Raw genomic sequence first — 19447 nt, 5'->3', positions numbered from 1 at the left:
GTCAGTTCAAATTGTTTCAGATTCGGTCTAGATTAGGGTCTTGTTTGGTTTGTAGTAGTACTAGTAGCACAAAAATTTTGACCAATAATTAGAGGTACTAAATAAAGTCAATTTGCAAAACTAACTCCACAACCTTGCTCTACTTCGCGAGACGAATCTAATGAGGCTTTTGACCGCACGATTCGAGGATGATTACTGTAGCATCACTGTAGTCAATCATCGATTAATTACTATCATTAGATTCGTCGTGAAAAATTACACCCATCCGTGAAAAGGTTTTGCAAATAAACTTCGTTTAGTACTCCATGTATTGAAGATTCTTTTTTCGGGAATCGTGTGCTAGTAGTACTACACCGAAACAAACAGGGCCTAGAAAAGACGCGCGGCAACGCCGCGTTGGGCCATTGCTGGTCGATTTGTTTTTGCACATCAGAGTTCATCTCTTTTGCCTGCAGGTATCTGAACACCTGGGAGTTGAAGAAATTGAGGTTTACCAAAACAGTGAAGCACGTAGTGTCTTTAAACCATCGGAAACTCATTTATACATTGTACACATGACAAACAAGTTGAATAGGGATATATATACATAAATGTTCATATTAGTTCATGGTTCGACACACAATATATAAATATATTCGCAAGAGGGATATTTAGTGTTTGAACTATCACATAACCCAACTTGTGAAGGAACAGAGTAAGAAGATAGCATTATATACACCAAAAGAAGAGCCACTTCCAAAGCATTGTGAATATAGTTGTGTTTGTCACAAAAGCAGTATGGATATTGGTGTGTTTGGCTGGGACACAGGAAGCGACAAAAGGTGGTTTTGAAGTAAGCATCAAAATAGTTGTTGCATGGCCAATATCTAAAAAAAAGAAGCGAATGTATTGTTAGAACAATAGATGTTAAAAACAATTTGTAGGATTATGAGCAGTAAATTGACAAAATGTAAGCTTAAAAGTAATATTTTAATATGGAATGAAAAAAATTCAGCATTTCAACATGGCAAGAAAGTTTTATATGCATTCCTATTGTATCTTTCAAGCGGCAATATGGAACTTTAATATGAAGTAGCTATGCAAAAGCGAACATTCTGTGAATTAATGTGGTGCGCATGCATGCCATTCCAGTTGCCAGTTTTATGTCAGCAATGACAGACCTGTAACGGTAGTAGAATACAGACAACATGCATTCTAGTGATGTCTAATGACCAACTCGAAGCAAAAATTCCTAAGATGGTATAACCACACAATGAGTGTACAAACATGTATGTATGAAGTATTAAGTATTGAAGTACCTGTTGTAATTTTTTACTTGGTTGATGGCTGCATATCAGATTTCTTGCCTTTCTTAAAGACATGATTTTTGTCATCAAATGAGTGAATGTTTACCCTGGTGACTTATCAATGTTCATATCATCAAATTCTGCTATGGATTGAGTTAGCATTACAAGTTCCTACAGTGAAAGTAATATATTAACAATGTATGCATAGTCTAAAATGGAAGCATATTCTGTTTCAGTATGATATTATTGGTGCTTATACCATCTTACCTGATCTGTTGGTGTTTTAGAAGATATAGTCATTAGATCAGGTAGATCCTTGGTTGGAACCAAAGCTGATGATGTTCCTGATCCTTGTGCACATGATTGAGTGGTTAATAATGGGAGTACTTCCTGCTTTTCATGGCGTTCTTTTATCAACAGGACCTCAAATGATGGATGTTAAGTCCTCATACTCTTTTAATGTACGACAAATGTGAACTTGTGGCCAATCCATTGTGAAATGTCACTTGGAATTATATCTGGATCATTGTATTTCCTTAATGTTTCAGCACTCTTACCAATAAGTTCAGTAGCTCTTCTTTCGAACATCATAAACTCAAGACTAAATGTGTTGTCTGCAACTATAAATGGTATTTTGTACCTGTACATGAAAGATTGCAAGAATTTGTTTGATTAATTTAATTAAGTAGAGGACTGAAATAATTACAGATTTATTCAGGTTTAGTATTTCTTACTTCTATTCAAATTGTTTTGAAGGGCAGCCTCCATCCTTTGTACACTGGAATCCATCTGATGTTGAAATCATTTTTGATGAGCATGTGTGACAAGCACGATAGCACCAATGTTGTTTATCTTGTATTCCTATGATCGTTACAGTGCATTGATATCGTTCACCCTACAAAATAAAAAACTTTAAGATTATATAGGAGTGCATTGGCTGTCTGCCAAAAATGAGATCTGGATATAGTGGCAGTAATCAAGCGCAATTATTGAGTGCCGTGGAAGTTTTTGGCTGGATTTTATCTTTATGTTTACACAGGTATCTTACAGTACATCAGGACCTGACTAACAAGTGCATTGCTTGTCTGCCAAAAATGAAGCTGCCTACTAATCACTCGTTGCTATTTGCTGTAGTAGCAGGAACAAAATTTGACTACCTTTAAATTCTCTCCTCCATTTGACAGTACATATTCTCTCTTTTCTTTTTTCTTTTGCTGACAATAATATGAGGATGAGGAGTCCGGCTACTGCTCATTGCTATTTAATGCTGGTTTAAAAAAGATAACCATAGTTTAGCTAGCTTTTAATTCGCTCTCCTTCTACATAAGCTTTCTACATAAGCTAAGGAGTAAGGAGTGCCTTGCTTGCCTGGCAAGAATTAGAGCGGGGGAATGGCTAGTAATCATTGCCGGATTGCTGGCTGCTATAGAGGGATGAACAATTCTGGTTGCTTTTAAATTATGCCAACCCTTTTGCACTATCCATTTTTGAAGCCTGGATATGATATAAAATATGCAAACAGTACATGGCAATGAAGTTGTCAATATATACCTTTTGAGTAAAAGGATCTATGTCGTTCAGCTGTAACAGATTCTTTTCTTCAAAAGCTACATGAGTCTGATCTTCATTTGGTAAATCAATTTTTTCAACAGCTGTTGCGTCCACCGATAAGCTGAAAGATAAACAAATATGATCATATGGATATATTATGTGTGCAAAGCGTATTTATATATTTTAGACATAACATTTATGCATAGAGTAGAAACACTTTAGGAGGTGCTCACATGATGTGTTAGCACATGGGTTCCAAATCCTAACAAATATTGGTTAGCACATTTTAGCATTCTCGCCTGTTAGGTTTGAACTGCATGCTAGAATTTAATTTTTAATAGCTGTCTTTGCATGCTATAACTGAACATGTTTTCTTATCTTTTATGTATAGAAGTCCAGGGACATGTAATAGTAGTTGTAGGAAAAGTGTGTACCTTCTCTGAAAAGCTTTTATTGCAGGTATGTCATTCTCGTTGATATACCAGCGACAAGCTGTTGTTCCACTTAGAATTTGTGTTCCATCTTTATATTGTTTCATTAAGGTGCCAACAAAGATAGCAATTATATGGTTCTTTTCTCCAATTTTAAGGACAGCATCACCATCAAACTCTAGAGCCTGCATACCTGATAGAGACAAATCTATTGTATTTCCCCTGCTTAAAGTTGTTTGATACTTGTATTATTAGTGATCATATTTGGGATGGAAATATTAGATATCAAATATTATGGACTGAAGATATACCTTAGGCCCTGCAGCTTTATTATTCTTCTCATCATGAGGTCTCCTGCAGTGTTACGCACTACTGCAGGATTTGAGACAGCGGTGATTTTTCCAAGTACATCTGAAATAATATTTATACATCAGCAAATTTTAGTTGCATACATTTGCAGAAAAAATAATTGTAAAAGGGTTATTGATGTTGAGTAGAGAATATACCTAGTAATTGTTCTTTATTTTTTAACAAATTGTGGCAATATTTCAATTGGAGTCAATGAGAATGTGTACTTTGGAAATTCCAGATCATGAGCAATTGATTTGGCAATGGTAGTCCTTCTGTTCAGCCTCAACATATATGGGTTTTGCACCACCTTGTATCCAGGTTTAGCTTATTCAACCACAAACTTGCCAATGAAAATGATTAGTTTTTCGCACAGCTGAGGCTTTAAAATTGGTATTACATCTGGTGGTATTTCAGCATAGATTGCATCACCCTACATGTAGAAATTTTTGTGACATAGATTAGGAATGTTAAAATATACATATACATATTTTTGGTTTGTATTAGTACTTGTACTGATGATGGAAATACCTTCTGGTCAATGAGAACCAAGTCAAGATGCTTTATATTCCCTTTTTCATTTCCTCCCTCTCTGAATTCCCACATCCTTGATACTCTTACATGTAAAACATCATTTGTTGTTGATAGACGAAGATCAGATATTGTAGTAAGCTCACCCTGTGATTGAAATTTGCATTTCATAAAACATACATTTAACTGTAAGTAATATATTATTGGATATAGTATTTACAGTACCTGCATTGTTATCATTGTCAATATATAGCTACTATGCAAAAAAATGAAAGAGATGATGTTAGAGTATAACAATAGAATTGCTAGACCATTTCTAAAATTTCTCTAAATACAATATTTGTAGTTGTATTTCCGCAAGAACCATCATTGTTCTCAATTAATATTTTCAGGCCTTTTTTGTTGTTCACTCTTGAGATTGCAACATATAATTGGCCATGTGAGAAAACTGGCTTTTTTAGGTAAAGTCCAACATTTGTAAGTGTTTGTCGTTGGCTTTTATTTATAGTCATAGAATAACATATTTTTATTGGGAATTGATGTCGGCACAATACAAATGGCCAGTGAGAACCTTTTGTAGTAAGATTTATTCTAGGAATATATACCTTGTCACCTATGTGAGTTCCTGTTATAATAACTGCTTCAATAATATAGTCTGCTAGGTTTGTTATTATAAGTCTAGTTCCATTACATAGTCCAAGGCTTTGATTTAGATTTCGAAGTAGCATTATAGGAACGCCAATTTTAAGTTTTAGTCTATGTGCTGGGAAATTATTAGCATTTAGAGTATTTAGATATTCAGTTGGATAAAGTATATGAGCATCATTAATAGCGTCCATACATTTAGATGTTGAATCTGCACTAAAATATTCTTTTTCAGAATTTGGTATGAAGTCAACCATGTAATTATTAATCTCTTCAACTATATCATTCGTTGTAGCTAAAATCGCTCTATTTTTAATATATTCTAGATTGCTGTAGTTATTAAGAAAGTCTGGATATGTAGAGTCAACCAAGGCCTTTATTTTATTTCTTGTTGTATACAACAATAAATCTTGAGGTATTTCAACTATATTACTATCAGGGTCCTCTTTAGTTTCTGATATGTTATTTATTTTCTCAGATCCATTTCCGATTCGAAGTATCCAATCATTGAAATCACTCAGTTCTTTATATTCAAGACTGTTGCTTTTAATTTTCTGTAAACGCATATTTTCATGCAAATATATCTTTGTAACATACTTCCATAGGTATGATCGAAATATTGATGCATTTATAATTTGTGCCTTTGAAGCATTTTCTATTACTGGTAATATTTGCTTTGGATCTCCTCCTAGGACAACTACTTTTCCTCCAAATGGTATGGCTTCTAGTTGGTTATCTTTTTCAGATAAGATATCCTTAAATGACCTATCAAGAGCCTCAAAGCATTGTCTATTTGTCATTACTAGTGGATTGCGCGCGCGTTGCGCGCGCATAATTCCTTTGTAATCTTACTGGTAATTATTATGGTAGTAATAGATGTTTTGAAGTGCAGGGAAATTAAAAATAGTATGTAAATTTTATAAGATCTGATAGGAAAATGGATAAAGGAAGGTCAGAGTTAAAGTTCTATAAATTTCTATTTTTTCCAGGTGTAACCTAATAAGATCGTACCGGGTCAGTTCGTGCAAAACAGCCCAGATAGCATATGTAGCCTAAGTATTAAAGAGGACTCGCACTCAAGTAGAAAATGTAACCCAAATGTTAAGTAGTACAGAGATATGACACTGTAAGCAGTTTGGGGAGCGCAAGAAGTATTTGAAATCGTCAAAGAGTTAAATTATTGCCATCATTTTTGTCAGACCCGGGGCAGTCCCAAGCCAAATGTGACCTCTGTTTTTGTTTTAGAAAGCACAGTAACTGTATGAATAAATTTGTAGTAGAGCTATAATTGTCAAAAGATAGGCAAAACAACTAAATGGTCCATACTGAGAGGATTACAATAGTTCGATGATACTTTATCTTAAACAGCCAGTTCAGTCATTTTGTTAAGCTAGCAAAATGCTAAACATTTACAAAGGATACCAAGGCAGATCTACATGCAGCTCAGGTGTAAAGGTTGTCGTCTGCATGGAATTTTAATTCAACACAAACCTGCTGAATTATCACATGGAGAAGGTGCAAACACACTCAACAAAATTTGGTGGACAAATTCCAGATCCCAATTAACAATACTAACTAAAATTACTCACATTCATTAAATAAAAGAGGAATAATGTCACGGTTAACTCAATCTTTGTTGCTAAAAGGAAAAATGAACAGGAAGTAATAGTAACTTGCCAAACCAGAAATGCTCTAGTCTTAGACTTGGCTTACATAAAAGCAATTTAGTTGCAGACCCTTAATATTGATGGAGTCCATTTAACTACTGGGAAAGCTGAGTGTAATGTCACTATAACTCGACTTGAACCTAAATGCATAGTACCTTGTGATAAATGCACAGGAAAGCAAATGCATTACACATATGAATCACACATGGCCCTGGTTGCCGTGAAGTGGATCACTGAAACAAAAATGAATGTTCTGAAATTATATTTAGAGCATAGCTCGGTTTAGAAGAGTATCTTCTCAAAATAAACTAGAAGTTAGGGATCCTTAAAAATTTTGTTTAAGAAACGGAGGCATGTATGATACATGGCCAGCTGTTATAATGATCCTGATAATAGAGGTAATCTATGCCAATAATTTTGTCTTTCAAGAAAAGGCAGGGCAGTGACCGTTTAACTCTTTTATATTCTATATCTTCGTCTGAAGATGATAGGACATCTTATTTTTTGACGGTCATCACTTGCATTTGCCTCTGCAGCCAAGGAAAATAATCTTGGCCATGTTTAGTTCCTAAAAAATTTCATATAGTATCCGGCATATCGAATCTTCGAATACATTCGTGGAGCATTAAATGCGGTTGGAAAAATAACTAATTACACAGTATAACTGTTTTATTCGAGATGAATCTTTTAAGCCGAATTAGTCCATGATTGGAAATTAATTGTTAAATAACAATGAAATGTGCTACAATACCAAAACCCAAACTTTTTTCGCGAACTAATCACAGACTTACGATTAATAATGACGTCTAGAGTATTCGGAAGCAAAGAATTTGTAGAAGTAGTATAGAACTATGGTCTTAAGCTCGAGGCTGGATCTTCAGAAGTATAAACAGGAAATATGTGAATATGTGATGATGGTGCACCTCTGTGAAATATAGATGCCGCTACCTCCTAGCCATCCTATTCAACCTGCTTGTTGTCAATTGGGTCTGGATGGAAAAAGGAGTTTCGAGAATGGTGTTCATTGGTCAATTTTCTTTTATGGTTTCAAGCACTAACAATTAAACTAATAATAAGGTATGGGTAGTGTACCTAGCTGTGCTTGCATCTTCTTCTTCAATACTAATTCAGAGCTTCTACCTTCAAAAAATCCAGAACTCATGCAGGGCCGCCCTTGTTGCAAGCCTGGCCACCGATGTGTGAGATTCTTGGATTTGGAGCAAGCAGGTACCTGCACGGATTGGAGTGTCACGGATTGGAGAATATTGTACCCATTTTGAAAGGAAATGTGTTCTGATTTTAGCAAGAAATGAGGGAAAGCATGCGTTGGATCTGAATATAAATAAATTGGGGAAAGAACAGAGTTGGGAGATGGATTTGATGCGGAAGCAAAAGTAGTTAGAAAGTGAGTCAGAGGGCTCAATCCAAGGGTAAAGGACCCGGTTTGGGCTGAGGCGAGATCAATTGACTGACTGCAAATCCGATTTGGGTTGGGAAGAGGCAGCACACTGTGTCTCCGTGAGTTGTGGACAGCAAGCGGGGGGATTGTGATGGGAGAAAAAGCTCACCTGCGAGGTTGAGGCCGCTCGCGAGGAAGATAGTCTTCCTGGACCATTGCAGCTTGGAAGGAAGTCGCTTGCCAGTGTTGCCCACTACCGCGCCGCCACCGTTCGCCACGCACAGCAACCACTCTCATGCGCCATTATTGCCGAGCATACCGTGAGCGGCAGTGGCGGAGGCCGCTACCCGCAAGGACGCCGCCGGCAGCGGGGATGTGGTCGGTTCTGCGTGCTACAGCGCCAAGTGGAGCATGAGCGGCGGAGGCCGCGATTCTCGGGAACGGCTGTGTGGCTCTCGTCGGCTCCACATGCTACAGCACCGAGCAGACCATGGACGGCGACGCCGGAGGCTCCAGCCCTTGGAGACAGCCGCGGCGCTGTCGTCGGCTCCGCGTGCTACAGCGGCAGCGGCGGAGGCCGCGAGAGGGAGGAGGTGAGGTGGAGGATGCGGTGACGGAGGGGAAGGGGGGCGTCCGTTGACCGGGGAAATCATGGTGGAGAGGCTGCGCCAGATCGAGCTCCATGGGAATCAACCATCATGGATAGGATTGTGCGAGCCGGGTCTGGGAGGCGGCCGAGGAGCTCCGCCGCTGGGCGCCGGCCTCCTCGTTGCTACCGCCGTGGCCGCCGCCGTCGCCACCTCCTTCACTGTCCGCTCAGCCTCCGAGCGGAGGGAGCAGATGAGGCGAGCGATGGCTGGAACAGGGAGGCTGGATTTAGGAGAAGGACCAGAGATCGCGCCATGGAAAAGGCCGGAGGAACAAGAAAGCTCTCGAAGAGTCGCAAGATATATTTACTGGAACAGTAACTCATGAGCGGAGTAAAAGTAAGCCGTAGATTAATCATCGAACGCTGTAAAAAAATTTAACTGACGTGGATGTCCTGGCCGCTGGCGGAGTCCCGCTCGAATCATATATAGAAATAGCTTCATCCCATATAATATGGTCAGTTGCAATGAAAAGGTCAGCTAATTTTGTTCCTCTTTTTACCTCACATATTGATAATTCGTCAATCTCAATTGGAATATGAAATCGAGAATGTGATGTGCGTCCATTTGGAAGTAATAGTGAAGCTACTCCAGATAAGGCTACGGTTAGTACTATTTTTCTTCTAGCTCTTAGATATGACACTATTGTGTTATATAAAAATGTTTTTCCCGTTCCTCCATGTCCGGCTATGAAAAATATATTTGGCTCATGTCTTAGTACACTGCCAATTACTTTGTGGAAGGCTTCCTTTTGACCTGTATTAAGTTGGTTATATAATATGTTGGCTTCATATTCAAGTTTTACTGTGTCGTAGTTTAACTCCTCTTCAATGAAATGGTTAGTTTCTATAATTTTAGGCGATGTTGTCCTTTCTGGTAGGTTATATTTTGTAATACTGATTCCATTTCTAGATAGAAGTTGCTATATTTCTGCTAGAACTGAATCGTGAAGTTCAGATTCTGTAGGATTGTATACGAAAGGATGGTATTGTAGTTTTAGATCATGTTCAATATCTTCAGACATTTTCCTCCGATTGGTATCAAAAAATTTCCTTTCATCTTGTAGATTACAATATGCTAGGAGAGTAACAAATAAATTTCGTAATTGTGGTGCTGTAGCCCAATTTATGGCTTCATTAAATGTTGCGTACCATTCATTGTCATCTTGTAATAAGCCTCGTGCTGCACAAGCTTCTTTGAATGTTCCATATGTTATCCCATTATATGTTTTCAAATCATTATATCCTCTAGCTCCTTCTATTGGATTTACATAATATAGACGACCAATTTTAAAGTTTTGTTTGCGTCTTGTCCATTTTCTGTTGTGGTCGTCCCATGTCCATTGCTGTGGGAATTCACAATAAGTTAATTCTCTCGCTTCTGGATATTGTTTGTTTGCTTCGAACCATTCGGTTAATTTTGTCTTTTGGAATTTGGGGTCTTTTGCTATTGCGTTTAATTTGGCCTTTTTACATAGCCTAACTATATTTTGTAACAGTAGATGGACCGACAATCTCTCAACTGATGGCCAATGGTGATGTATATCATAGCCTAGTAATCTCCAAACTGCATCTTGCTCACATATGTATCTACATTCCAAATATTCTTTAATTTCATCTATATCTTTAGGTTGCTGGTCTATTGTGTGCTGGTCATTTGTTTGTGTACGCTTAAATAGAACTATTGCTTTATCTGATCCTTTATGGATATATTTACAAAGATATTTGAGTAGTCCACTTTTGTTTACATATTCTACATTTATGTGAGCTTGATATTTTTTAAGTAACTTTAAATTATGAGGAACTACCCATCTATTATCCAAATTATGGTTATCTCTAGATATATAAATACCAGTGTCTCGGCGCCGATATTGAGTAAATCCGTTTTCATTAAAATTTGTTTCTTTTTGGAATTCCTTTGGATAGTATTTAGAACATTTTTCTTTTTTCATACAAGGGCATTGTTGATTTTTTTTTTCTCCACATGGGCCATGCATCATATGTTCTGCTACAAGAACATATCCTAGTGGATCTTCATGTGGATTAGGTATTTCAGCTGATATCCATAGATCTATCATGTCTGGGGTTATTTCATTGTCTTTTTTATCTATCCATTCCAAGATATGGACATGGGGCAAGCCTCTTTTTTGGAACTCTATTGAATATAAAATAGCTATTGCTGGACCAAATATAGTGCCAGGCCATAAATCTTGTAGAAGTTCCTGTAGTTTTATATGGAATACTCGTACAATCACATCAGGTTGATCATTTGGTTTCTCGCCAGGAAGTATATTTGAAGTTATTTCACACCATTTAGGGTTGCATGTAAATGTTATGAATAGATCTGGAGGCCCATATACACGGCATATTGCTACTCCATCATGGTAATTCTGTATCATATAACGTCTTGAGCCTACATGACTTGATGGTAGTAAAATTATTTTGCCAATTTGGCTACCATTAGTTATTCCTTTTTCTACAGCATCAAATATGCCTCGTAAGTATTCAGCTCTTAGTTTGTCTTGATTTCTCGAAATGTACATTAGTCTATCTTCGTCTTCCATTGCTCGTGCATCAACTATGACTTGTTTTGATAATCTACCATAGCATAGGAATGGATTTGGCTGCCCTGGTCTATAGTGCATATGGTATTTGAAAAACTCGTGCATTGTGACTGTTTTTCGTTTCATTTTATGTGTGTACTCTTTTTGTTCGTAGTAAGGTATGCCAAGTTGAAATCCTCTTTCTCCATATGGAAATAAAAGAGGATATTGTAATGCCATATAAGCGGGATGGAGAATTGATATACGTTGCAATCCTTTTTGTTTTGTGCTTACAATTATATCTCGTTGGCATTTTTCTAAAGTTAAATCTCCAACTATTAGTAATGCAAGTTCATCTGTATGCGGCATTTCATATTGTATTGGGTCACCCTTATCAGCTCCTATTATTCGAATGCTAACATCTATATCTTTATATTTTTCAAGCATGTCGCGTGCATGGCGGAAGGTTTTTACGAGTGGATTGTTTTCATCTAGCATTTCTTTTAGTTGTCTTACTATTTCAGGATCTATATCTATTTCTGATGGTTCTTGCTTGTGCAATGCTTTAATTCTGTTGCTTATTTCATTTTGTGTGTCAAAAATATATAATTCAGCATATTGTGGTTGATTGTTGTCTGAAGGTATTAATGATCCTATACGATGGTGTATTTGGCCATTTATCTTGAAAACGTATGGTCCATCTCCTTTATTTATTTCATTTATAATAGTTGCACCCATGGATGTAAAAGAAAATAAACTATTATATTGTCTAATTTTTTTGAAGAAATGTTTTGATAAAGGCTGATCTCTGTTTTGTAAAAGGTTTAATAGGAACTTTGGTGGCTCTCTGTATTTTGGTATTTTGATGGTTCCTTTTTTGCAGCAGTTTGTGTATATTGGTTCTTTTTTTTTATATGTAACTTTTTTGTTTCTCTCATTATACCAAAACATAGCATTACAATGTTTACATATATATTCTGGTTTTCCTATATATGATCTTTCTTCATATGGTTCTTTCAGATATTCAATATATTTAGGGCTAAATGAGATCATCCCTTGTTTACTATATAGGTACGACTGAGATATATCAAGGGACTTGCTATATGCGTCATTTTGTTTTTTTCTTTTTGAGTTGTCGTCTTCATTATTTTGCCTTTTCCTTTTTTACCTGCAATTAAATTTGCTCTATTTTGTCTAGCTCGTTTTGTGTCAGGATTTTTCTCTATTGGTGTAAATTCTGAAAAATTCCTTTTAGTGCGTGCCATACTAAATTGTATGGAGCCATTATTATAAATCGGAAAGAGAGGAGTATTAGTAAACATTAATAGTAACAAAGAAGTAGAAGACTATAATATAATAATATAATAGTATCTAAATCTGAAATTTAGATCAATCACATAATTTGTAGCACGAATCAATAAAGACAAAAGCTGTGTAGTAGTGGTGATATGTACCTTGATCTAGAATCTTCCTTTTTTCACACTCCTGTTTCATGTCAATGTAGTGTACTGCAGGGAAAACAGAAGAATGAAATTGGTTTAGTATGAAAGGTTATGAAAAGGTTATTATTGTAGAACATGGACATGCCATAATTGGTGTTATTTAGACTGCTAGGTCAAGTTTTGGTCATGTTACTTTTGTTTCCTAGCTCGTGTTTGTTAGGATGTCCGATCTCTCATATTTGGTCCCCGTATGAGGGTAGGAAGTTGTATGGGGACCTTTTTTCTCTCTCTAATGCAATGAAGCGCAACTCTCCTGCGTTATCTAAAAAATAATTTGTGTAAGAAATTTTATTTTCTGAACTTTATTTTGATTGCCAATGCCACTGGTTTGCAGATGAACTGGTTCAGTTCTAGCCTTTTTGTTTACTATGAACCTAACATGTTCTAGTTCCAAACTAAACATCACATGCCAACTCCTAATGAACTGATGCAATTTGTAGACTTGGTGAGTTGGAATGAACTGGAACAATTTCTTCCTGTTAATGCCCTGTTCCTGTTTGCGATTGATGGCTTAAATTGGTTAGAGGCTTACAGCTGCCACTTTTATTATCAGAACCATTTTGTTTCTGTAATTTCTCAATTATATGAGAAGTAATGAAAATTGTGAGTGGTTAGGTAAAACAGTGAGCTCCTGAAACTCGTATGTCCATGCCTTATTTTGCATCTGCCCAGCCATGGCACATCATGTTAATCCTATTCGTCAGCATGCTTACTGAATGAACTAAATGACTAAATGATAGGTAACCACCGCTTCCATTCACTAATTAGTCAGGTCCACACATGTAGGTGGCCACTTCTGTTGTCAGGAAGATCATGCTAGACGAGTTTGGGTTGCAGTACATCTGCGCCATCGCGGGCCGTTTCTTCGAGGCAGCCATGGCTTTTGCGGCCATGGTCAGTGTACTGGCCAGCATATAGGGCTTGTGTTGGAGAAGTTAAAAATGTATTGGCTATCTACCTAGTTCTTTTAGGTGTTTGGTGCTCTGGTTCTTGCGTGTGTGTTGGGGTGGGAGGGGTGCCTGAGCTCATGGAGATTGCTGGAACGGGGTGTCGGGATGTTGTTTAAGAATTTGAGAGCATGAGGAGGTAGAAGAGGGAGAGGGATTTCCATTTTGGCAGTTTTCTTGGAAGATTGCGCCATGGCACCAGCAGGAGTAGCAGCTCGCGGGAGTGTTGCTTGCGCTCATGGGGACCTCGACCTCATGAGCTTCTTTGAATCCCGCCGCCTTGAGTCTCTGGATCGGCCTAGGAACTGTTGCACGTAGTACCTGGGTGAGCTTCGGCTGTTTCGATTTGGGATTATGATGAGCAAGTGCGAACGCGGAGTACGAGCGGAAGCTGCCGTCGTCGTCGCAGCTGCCGCAGCAGCACATGCACTGACAGATGGAGCAATAGGGCGAGCCGCCGCCACCTAGATTGCGCTGTGTGAGGGGAGGCAAAGGGCACTGACCTGGATCGACAGAGACGGGCGCCGGCGGCGGGCACATCTGCGCGGGCCGGTGGAGGGCGAGCGACGCGTACCAGGGACTGAAGGAGGTAATGCGGCGGCGTATGGCCGGGCGGTGGGGGGGTGGACTCGGAGGCAGCCGCGATGGCCATTGGTGGAGCGAGCTTAGGGAGGTCCGCCGGTGAACTGAGCGCCGGCGGAGGAGGGTGCGCCGGCGGCGGAAGCGGTTGACGCCGACGGATGGCGCATTCGTTCGTAGGTGCAGAGCAATGCAAAGGGACTATCGTTGGTAGGGGAGTTGGGGAGATTACATACCTAGGAGGAAGCAGCGAGATCGACAACGCCCTGGTCGACGTTGGCTAAGGTAGGATGATTTTTTTGTTGCAATCCGGAAGTGGAAGGGGTGATGGTGATTTTCGCTGGTTTGGGAACTGAGATGCGGAAGGGGAAGCGTTGCTTTTTTATTGATTCATGTTGTTCTCGATTGCTGTAGAAGTGGAAAGAGAAATCTAGACTACGCGGAACGAGCGGGAAGAGCAGGCGGGACGGGCGGCGCGTTTGCATTAGACATTGTTAGGTTCCGTCTGATTTGAATCCAACGATAGGAAAAAAAATTGATGACGTGGCCCAATCACAGCTCAGGGAATAACCCAGGTTTCGATTCTTAAAGATTAGTTCAATTTAGTTTTTCAAGCGTTCGGCCTAGATTAGTTCAATTTTGGCACGGTGAACGGCTACCAGATCTTGTCATTGTCCACGAGATCATTTAGGAAAGGATCGCCAGAAAAGAAAAAAAAAATTGCCTTTCGGAGGATGATGATGATGCTTGTGCAGGACACGTGGTTTGTGACTTGCGACCTTACAAATATAGAAAAACCGTTTTCATCATGCAGGAAAAAATCAAAAAGAAAATAAAAGAATACTCGTTGAAAATGAATCGACGCCGTTCGTTGACCGCCATACGAACGACTTGTGGGCCAAATGCTTATCAGCGGGGCCGAGGAGGTCTCGCTTGGGCCGTTGGGTCTGGCCCACACAGCGATCCACCTCTCTCTGAGCCTAACCGGTTGGGTTGATCCTGTCCACAAGCTTTACATCCAGCGGCCCAGATGACTCCAAGCCCGGACGGTAAATGAAATAGCGTCCCGGGTCGTGGTGGACGGTAATCCAGATACCGTCCACCTCGGCGGCCGGATGCCTGCCGCTGGCACCGCTCGCCGGCGGCGCGCTGTCCCCGTTCGCCACCGCCGGTCGCGCGACACCTCGCCAGCGGAGCGACAACACCGTCGGCGCCATGTAAAGGCGCTACACCAAGTCTACCGCTACCGGCGCTCGCCCCGCGGCCTCGGCGGCGCCATCCGGCCGCGCCACTCGCCAGCGCCTTGATTCCGGCCGGCCCCCTCGCTTCTTCTCCTCGGCGCTGCCGCGGCCCCGGCTTCACGTTCCGGCGTTCGCCCCCGCGCGCAGGACGGCAGCTTAATTCGCCGCCACCGCCGGGGAACTCGGCAGCGGCGATCGCGTCCGGCAGCGGCTGCCACCACCTCCCCGTCCAACACCCGCACGGGCGAGCGGCCAACCATGGAATCTGCTGAACCTCGCAGCCGTTCAATTATTTTCTGTGCGTTCCCATGAAATCCCGTCACGTCATCAGTTCATTGCGTGGGCGGCAAAGCAGCCCGCAAAAAAAAAAAAGTTCGTCCTACATGCGTTGACAATTGGGGCCCTGACCGCCTGAATGCGCCTGCGTTTCCTCAATCCTGACCGTACAACGCTCCCCAGATTCTCGAGCAATACGATCGCGGTTGAACCTGGGGTCATGACCTGTGAGAGCGAAGCTGTACGTGGATCGTGGAGTTTATGATCCGTGCAGTACAGTCCATAATTCTCGGGCTTCTCTCTAGTGTTTCCTTCTCACACGCACATCGTGTGGTTCCGTGCTGTACGTCTCACTTCTTTATGAATCCAAGATGCTAATTGCCGAAGTTGTTTGTGACGCCTAGACCAAAGACGCCAAAACTGTTTGTGATGCAGGTTTGCTGTACTTGAGATGAGCAAGCGAATTCAAACGGGACTCAACGGAGAACAATGCCCTGCCGCCGCACCAAGCAAACTGAAGAACAGCAAAAGCGGCGGCAAGATGACGGTTGTTCCGAGTTCTAACTTCCCGAGGGGAAGAACTGAAGAAGAGTACAGGGAGAGGAGGAGGAGGAGGAGTTCTTCTTTTCCTGATTGAATATGCATGTACCTGGCTTGATCCAACCGGAATGTGTACTGGATGGTGGAGAACGGAGCATCAGGGGAAGGCATCGCTGGAGAAGGTAGTGCCAGGCCAGGCTGCTCAACTACAACTAGTGGCAATGTGGCATATTCAACTGCATTATTCTACACAGTTCAACTCAATTCGACTAAACAAAATGATTTTCTGTGCTTTTCTGGCGGTTGACCTTCCAGACTGACCACACATGTTCTCCAACCCACCTTCTCTGACGTTGCAACGAAAAGTTCAGAAGTCAGAACGGAGATTCAATAGAGCTACTATTTCTCTGAACAACGTCAACCAAGATTCGGCTCCAGAGTGCCAATCGGTTACTATTGCTAAAAAACAACAACAACAATCTGCTAGATCGTTGAAAGAAATTCTAATTTTAATCGATTGGTACTTTGCAAGATGATGTAAGGTTTGGTCAGTGGTCTATTATTGCGCTAGATCTTTCTGACGTTCCCCATGGTTGAAATGTGAATAAAAGCCTTTTTGCCATCTTTACCTGTCGCTTTGCATGGCTGCGATTGTCATGTTAACTTCGCCCCGGCCTCTTCTATGATAGGCTCTCGGACTGAGCTATAATAACTTGGTCACCTGGTTTTATTGGCGTGAACAATGGCTACTTAATCTTGTGGAGAAAGGGTCCCTTAAGAAGATGAAGGATAAACAACCCTGACTTGTTCCGGAAAGAAGGAAAAGCTCTGACGTGCGGCATGGCAAGGATTGACTTTCTGATGCTCAGTGCATGCACAAAAGTACTTCTTTTCTAAGAATAAATATGAGTAAGAAAAAAACAAGCAGGCCATGGAAAAAGTCTGAGACTCAGATTACTTGAAGTGCACTTCACATGTCAACCTGGGGATTGCAATTGGACAATTCAGATCTCCTTGCATTGCATTCTAAGTCAGTAAGGCATAAATCATTATCTTAACAAAGCAATCATATACATTTTTTTTTGAGAAACACGGTACAGACGCAGACGCTCACAAACACGCACGCACACTCATCCCTATGAATACACGCACGCAACCCTACCCCTATGAGCACCTCCGAGAAACTGAGCCGGCAAATCCTCGAGATTGACGAAGTCACCACAGGCGCTCCGCTGTCGACGGGAACGTCGCCTACCATTGAAAAGCACAAACGCCGTTAAATCCTAGAAAATTCGCTCCCACGGGGAGTCGAACCCAGGACCTCAAGTGCTACTAAGACTCTTGTAACCACTAGGTTAAAGTCCCTTTTGCAAAGCAATAATATACATTGGATCAGCCCTTTTCACGACTTATCCGTTCCACTGCAAGGTGGCATTAAGTAAAGTTATCTAAACACGCGCAAAAAAAAAAGAGAACACACTACTACTCCCATAATGACACTGTAAAAGGTTTTTCTTTTGACGTTTTTGCCAAAAAAAATGTATCACCATTTGTCTTTTCCTCAGACTTGAAATATAATATCCTCGTACCTCTGACATAGATTATGGCACCTACCTGGCCATCAAGTACCATATTAGCATCGGGATATGTGTTAGTGTTACACAATTAAAAGTTTGGTTCATCCCAATGCACTCCGGATGAAGGTAAGGGTGTACACAATAATCTTTTTTTTTTAGACTGTGTATACAATAATCATGTTCAGATAGATGCTCATCCTGGTGCTATAAGAATACTGTAGATGAACTCAAACTACATGCATGCTTCTCACAACTTCAAAAATCAAATAAAGTCAGTACTCGAGCACATGATTGCATTGACCTTTGACAAAACCAAACGAATCAACACATTGTGCAACAACACAACCTAACGAGGAGACAAACTTGTTCAATCAAAGAAAGAAAAGCAAGAAAAACCAGCAGCAAATCATCAGGAAACAGGGATATAAAAAACACCAAACCGACGCAGTGACCTCGAGATCATTGCTTCCCTCACTCCCTTCCTATATAGAAACTCCATTCCCTGCTCCTCTGTCCTTCTCTCTCCCTACTGTTCCGCGCTCTGCAACATGCAAAGCGTTGACGTCGCACTCGCAACCTCCCCAGCTCCGGATCCAAGCAGCTCCCTTCGAGCCCAAACAAAACCTCACCAAACGATCGAAAGCAGAGCCGCGGATCATTGTCCTCACCAACACCAACGTCGACGCCTCACCTCGCCGCGTTTCAGCTAGCGGCTAGCTCGCCGGCCGGCCAAGAAACCGATCGAGGGCCAAGGAACGCCGCGATGAGCACCGGCGGCACGCCGCCCGTGGGGCTGACTCCGGGCGACGGCAACTCCGTGGGCATGTTCAGCTCCGACCGCATCGGCGGCTTCGGCTACGGCGTCGGCGTCTCCGTCGGCATCCTCCTCCTCATCACCACCATCACGCTCGCCTCCTACTTCTGCACCCGCGCGCCCGTCACGGCCGCCGACGCGGCGGGGGAACCCCCGTCCCGGCGCCGCGGCGGCCGACGAGGCGGAGGCGGAGGCGACGGCGGCGAAGAGGCGCACGACGTCGAGCTCGGCATCGACGAGGCCACTCTCAAGGGGTACCCGGAGGTGGTGTACGGCGAGGCCAAGAGGGAGGCCAAGGCCAAGAAGGGCACGACGTGCACGTGCTGCTCCATATGCCTGGACAACTACGGCGACGGCGACGTCCTCCGGAAGCTGCCGGAGTGCGGCCACCTGTTCCACCGGGAGTGCGTCGACCCGTGGCTCCGGCAGCACCCGACGTGCCCCGTGTGCCGGACGTCGCCGATGCCGAGCCCCATGCCGACGCCGCTCGCCGAGATCACGCCGTTGGCAATGGCCAGGATGTCATCATGACAATAGCCAATAGGCAAGGACCTGGTTCTTGCTTGATTTCTTCCCCCTCTGTTTTTTTTCTTCTTGTGCTTACTGCTTACTGTCATACCACCAAATGTGAGGTGGAATTGACCAATTGGGGTACGTTATCTTTGGAAAATGGAATGGCTGGAAATGTTCAGGATAGGAATTAGGAACATCTTTTCTTGGGTGTAATTGTAAATTTGGGTTCAGAGTAGTTTTGTCCTTAATGAAAAAAATATAGTTTGGATTAGGATTCAGTATGCATGGACTACAAATGGCTGACGAATCTTCCAAAGATAAGTTCACTGGGGTTTTTATTCAGATTAGTAATTTTTTTGTAGATGAGTATGTACATTCAATCTTTATTTCAGAAACAAAGTTTATAAACAA

At 41.5% G+C, this 19447-nt stretch overlaps 2 protein-coding genes across 5 annotated transcripts; one reads left to right on the top strand and one right to left on the bottom strand.

Moving 5' to 3' along the window:
- Positions 1 to 555: 555 nt before the first annotated feature.
- LOC120649517 (ATP-dependent DNA helicase PIF1-like) lies at positions 556 to 8803 on the bottom strand. Of its 4 annotated transcripts, XM_039926331.1 has the most exons (13): positions 8028 to 8803; positions 7552 to 7690; positions 7383 to 7448; positions 4373 to 6692; positions 4148 to 4294; positions 3775 to 4049; positions 3580 to 3679; positions 3272 to 3490; positions 2838 to 2958; positions 2021 to 2181; positions 1554 to 1926; positions 1299 to 1457; positions 556 to 866 (listed from the first exon to the last, which is right to left on the bottom strand). In XM_039926331.1, the coding sequence occupies exon 4, from the start codon at positions 5623 to 5625 to the stop codon at positions 4453 to 4455; it is 1173 nt and encodes a 390-aa protein (XP_039782265.1). In that variant the 5' UTR covers positions 5626 to 6692; positions 7383 to 7448; positions 7552 to 7690; positions 8028 to 8803; the 3' UTR covers positions 556 to 866; positions 1299 to 1457; positions 1554 to 1926; positions 2021 to 2181; positions 2838 to 2958; positions 3272 to 3490; positions 3580 to 3679; positions 3775 to 4049; positions 4148 to 4294; positions 4373 to 4452. The 4 variants fall into 4 exon arrangements, 1 of the variants encoding a protein (XP_039782265.1); XR_005665275.1 differs by lacking the exon at positions 4373 to 6692; XR_005665274.1 differs by lacking the exon at positions 4373 to 6692 and having other exon boundaries at positions 7383 to 7690.
- Positions 8804 to 18189: 9386 nt separating this feature from the next.
- Positions 18190 to 19447, top strand: LOC120649516 (putative RING-H2 finger protein ATL71). Its single transcript, XM_039926330.1, has one exon. It carries the CDS (start codon positions 18473 to 18475, stop codon positions 19052 to 19054), a length of 582 nt encoding a protein of 193 aa, XP_039782264.1. The 5' UTR covers positions 18190 to 18472; the 3' UTR covers positions 19055 to 19447.

The sequence above is a fragment of the Panicum virgatum genome, chromosome 9K (assembly GCF_016808335.1).
Source record: "Panicum virgatum strain AP13 chromosome 9K, P.virgatum_v5, whole genome shotgun sequence".
NCBI lineage: Eukaryota > Viridiplantae > Streptophyta > Magnoliopsida > Poales > Poaceae > Panicum > Panicum virgatum.
The sequence above is the reverse complement of the archived record's forward strand: the minus strand, read 5'-3'. Positions and strand labels throughout refer to the sequence as shown.

Excerpts from the sequence above, each read along its gene's own strand:
- LOC120649517 (XM_039926331.1), bottom strand. The coding sequence starts at position 5,625 with ATGCGCGCGCAACGCGCGCGCAATCCACTAGTAATGACAAATAGACAA.
- LOC120649516 (XM_039926330.1), top strand. The coding sequence starts at position 18,473 with ATGAGCACCGGCGGCACGCCGCCCGTGGGGCTGACTCCGGGCGACGGC.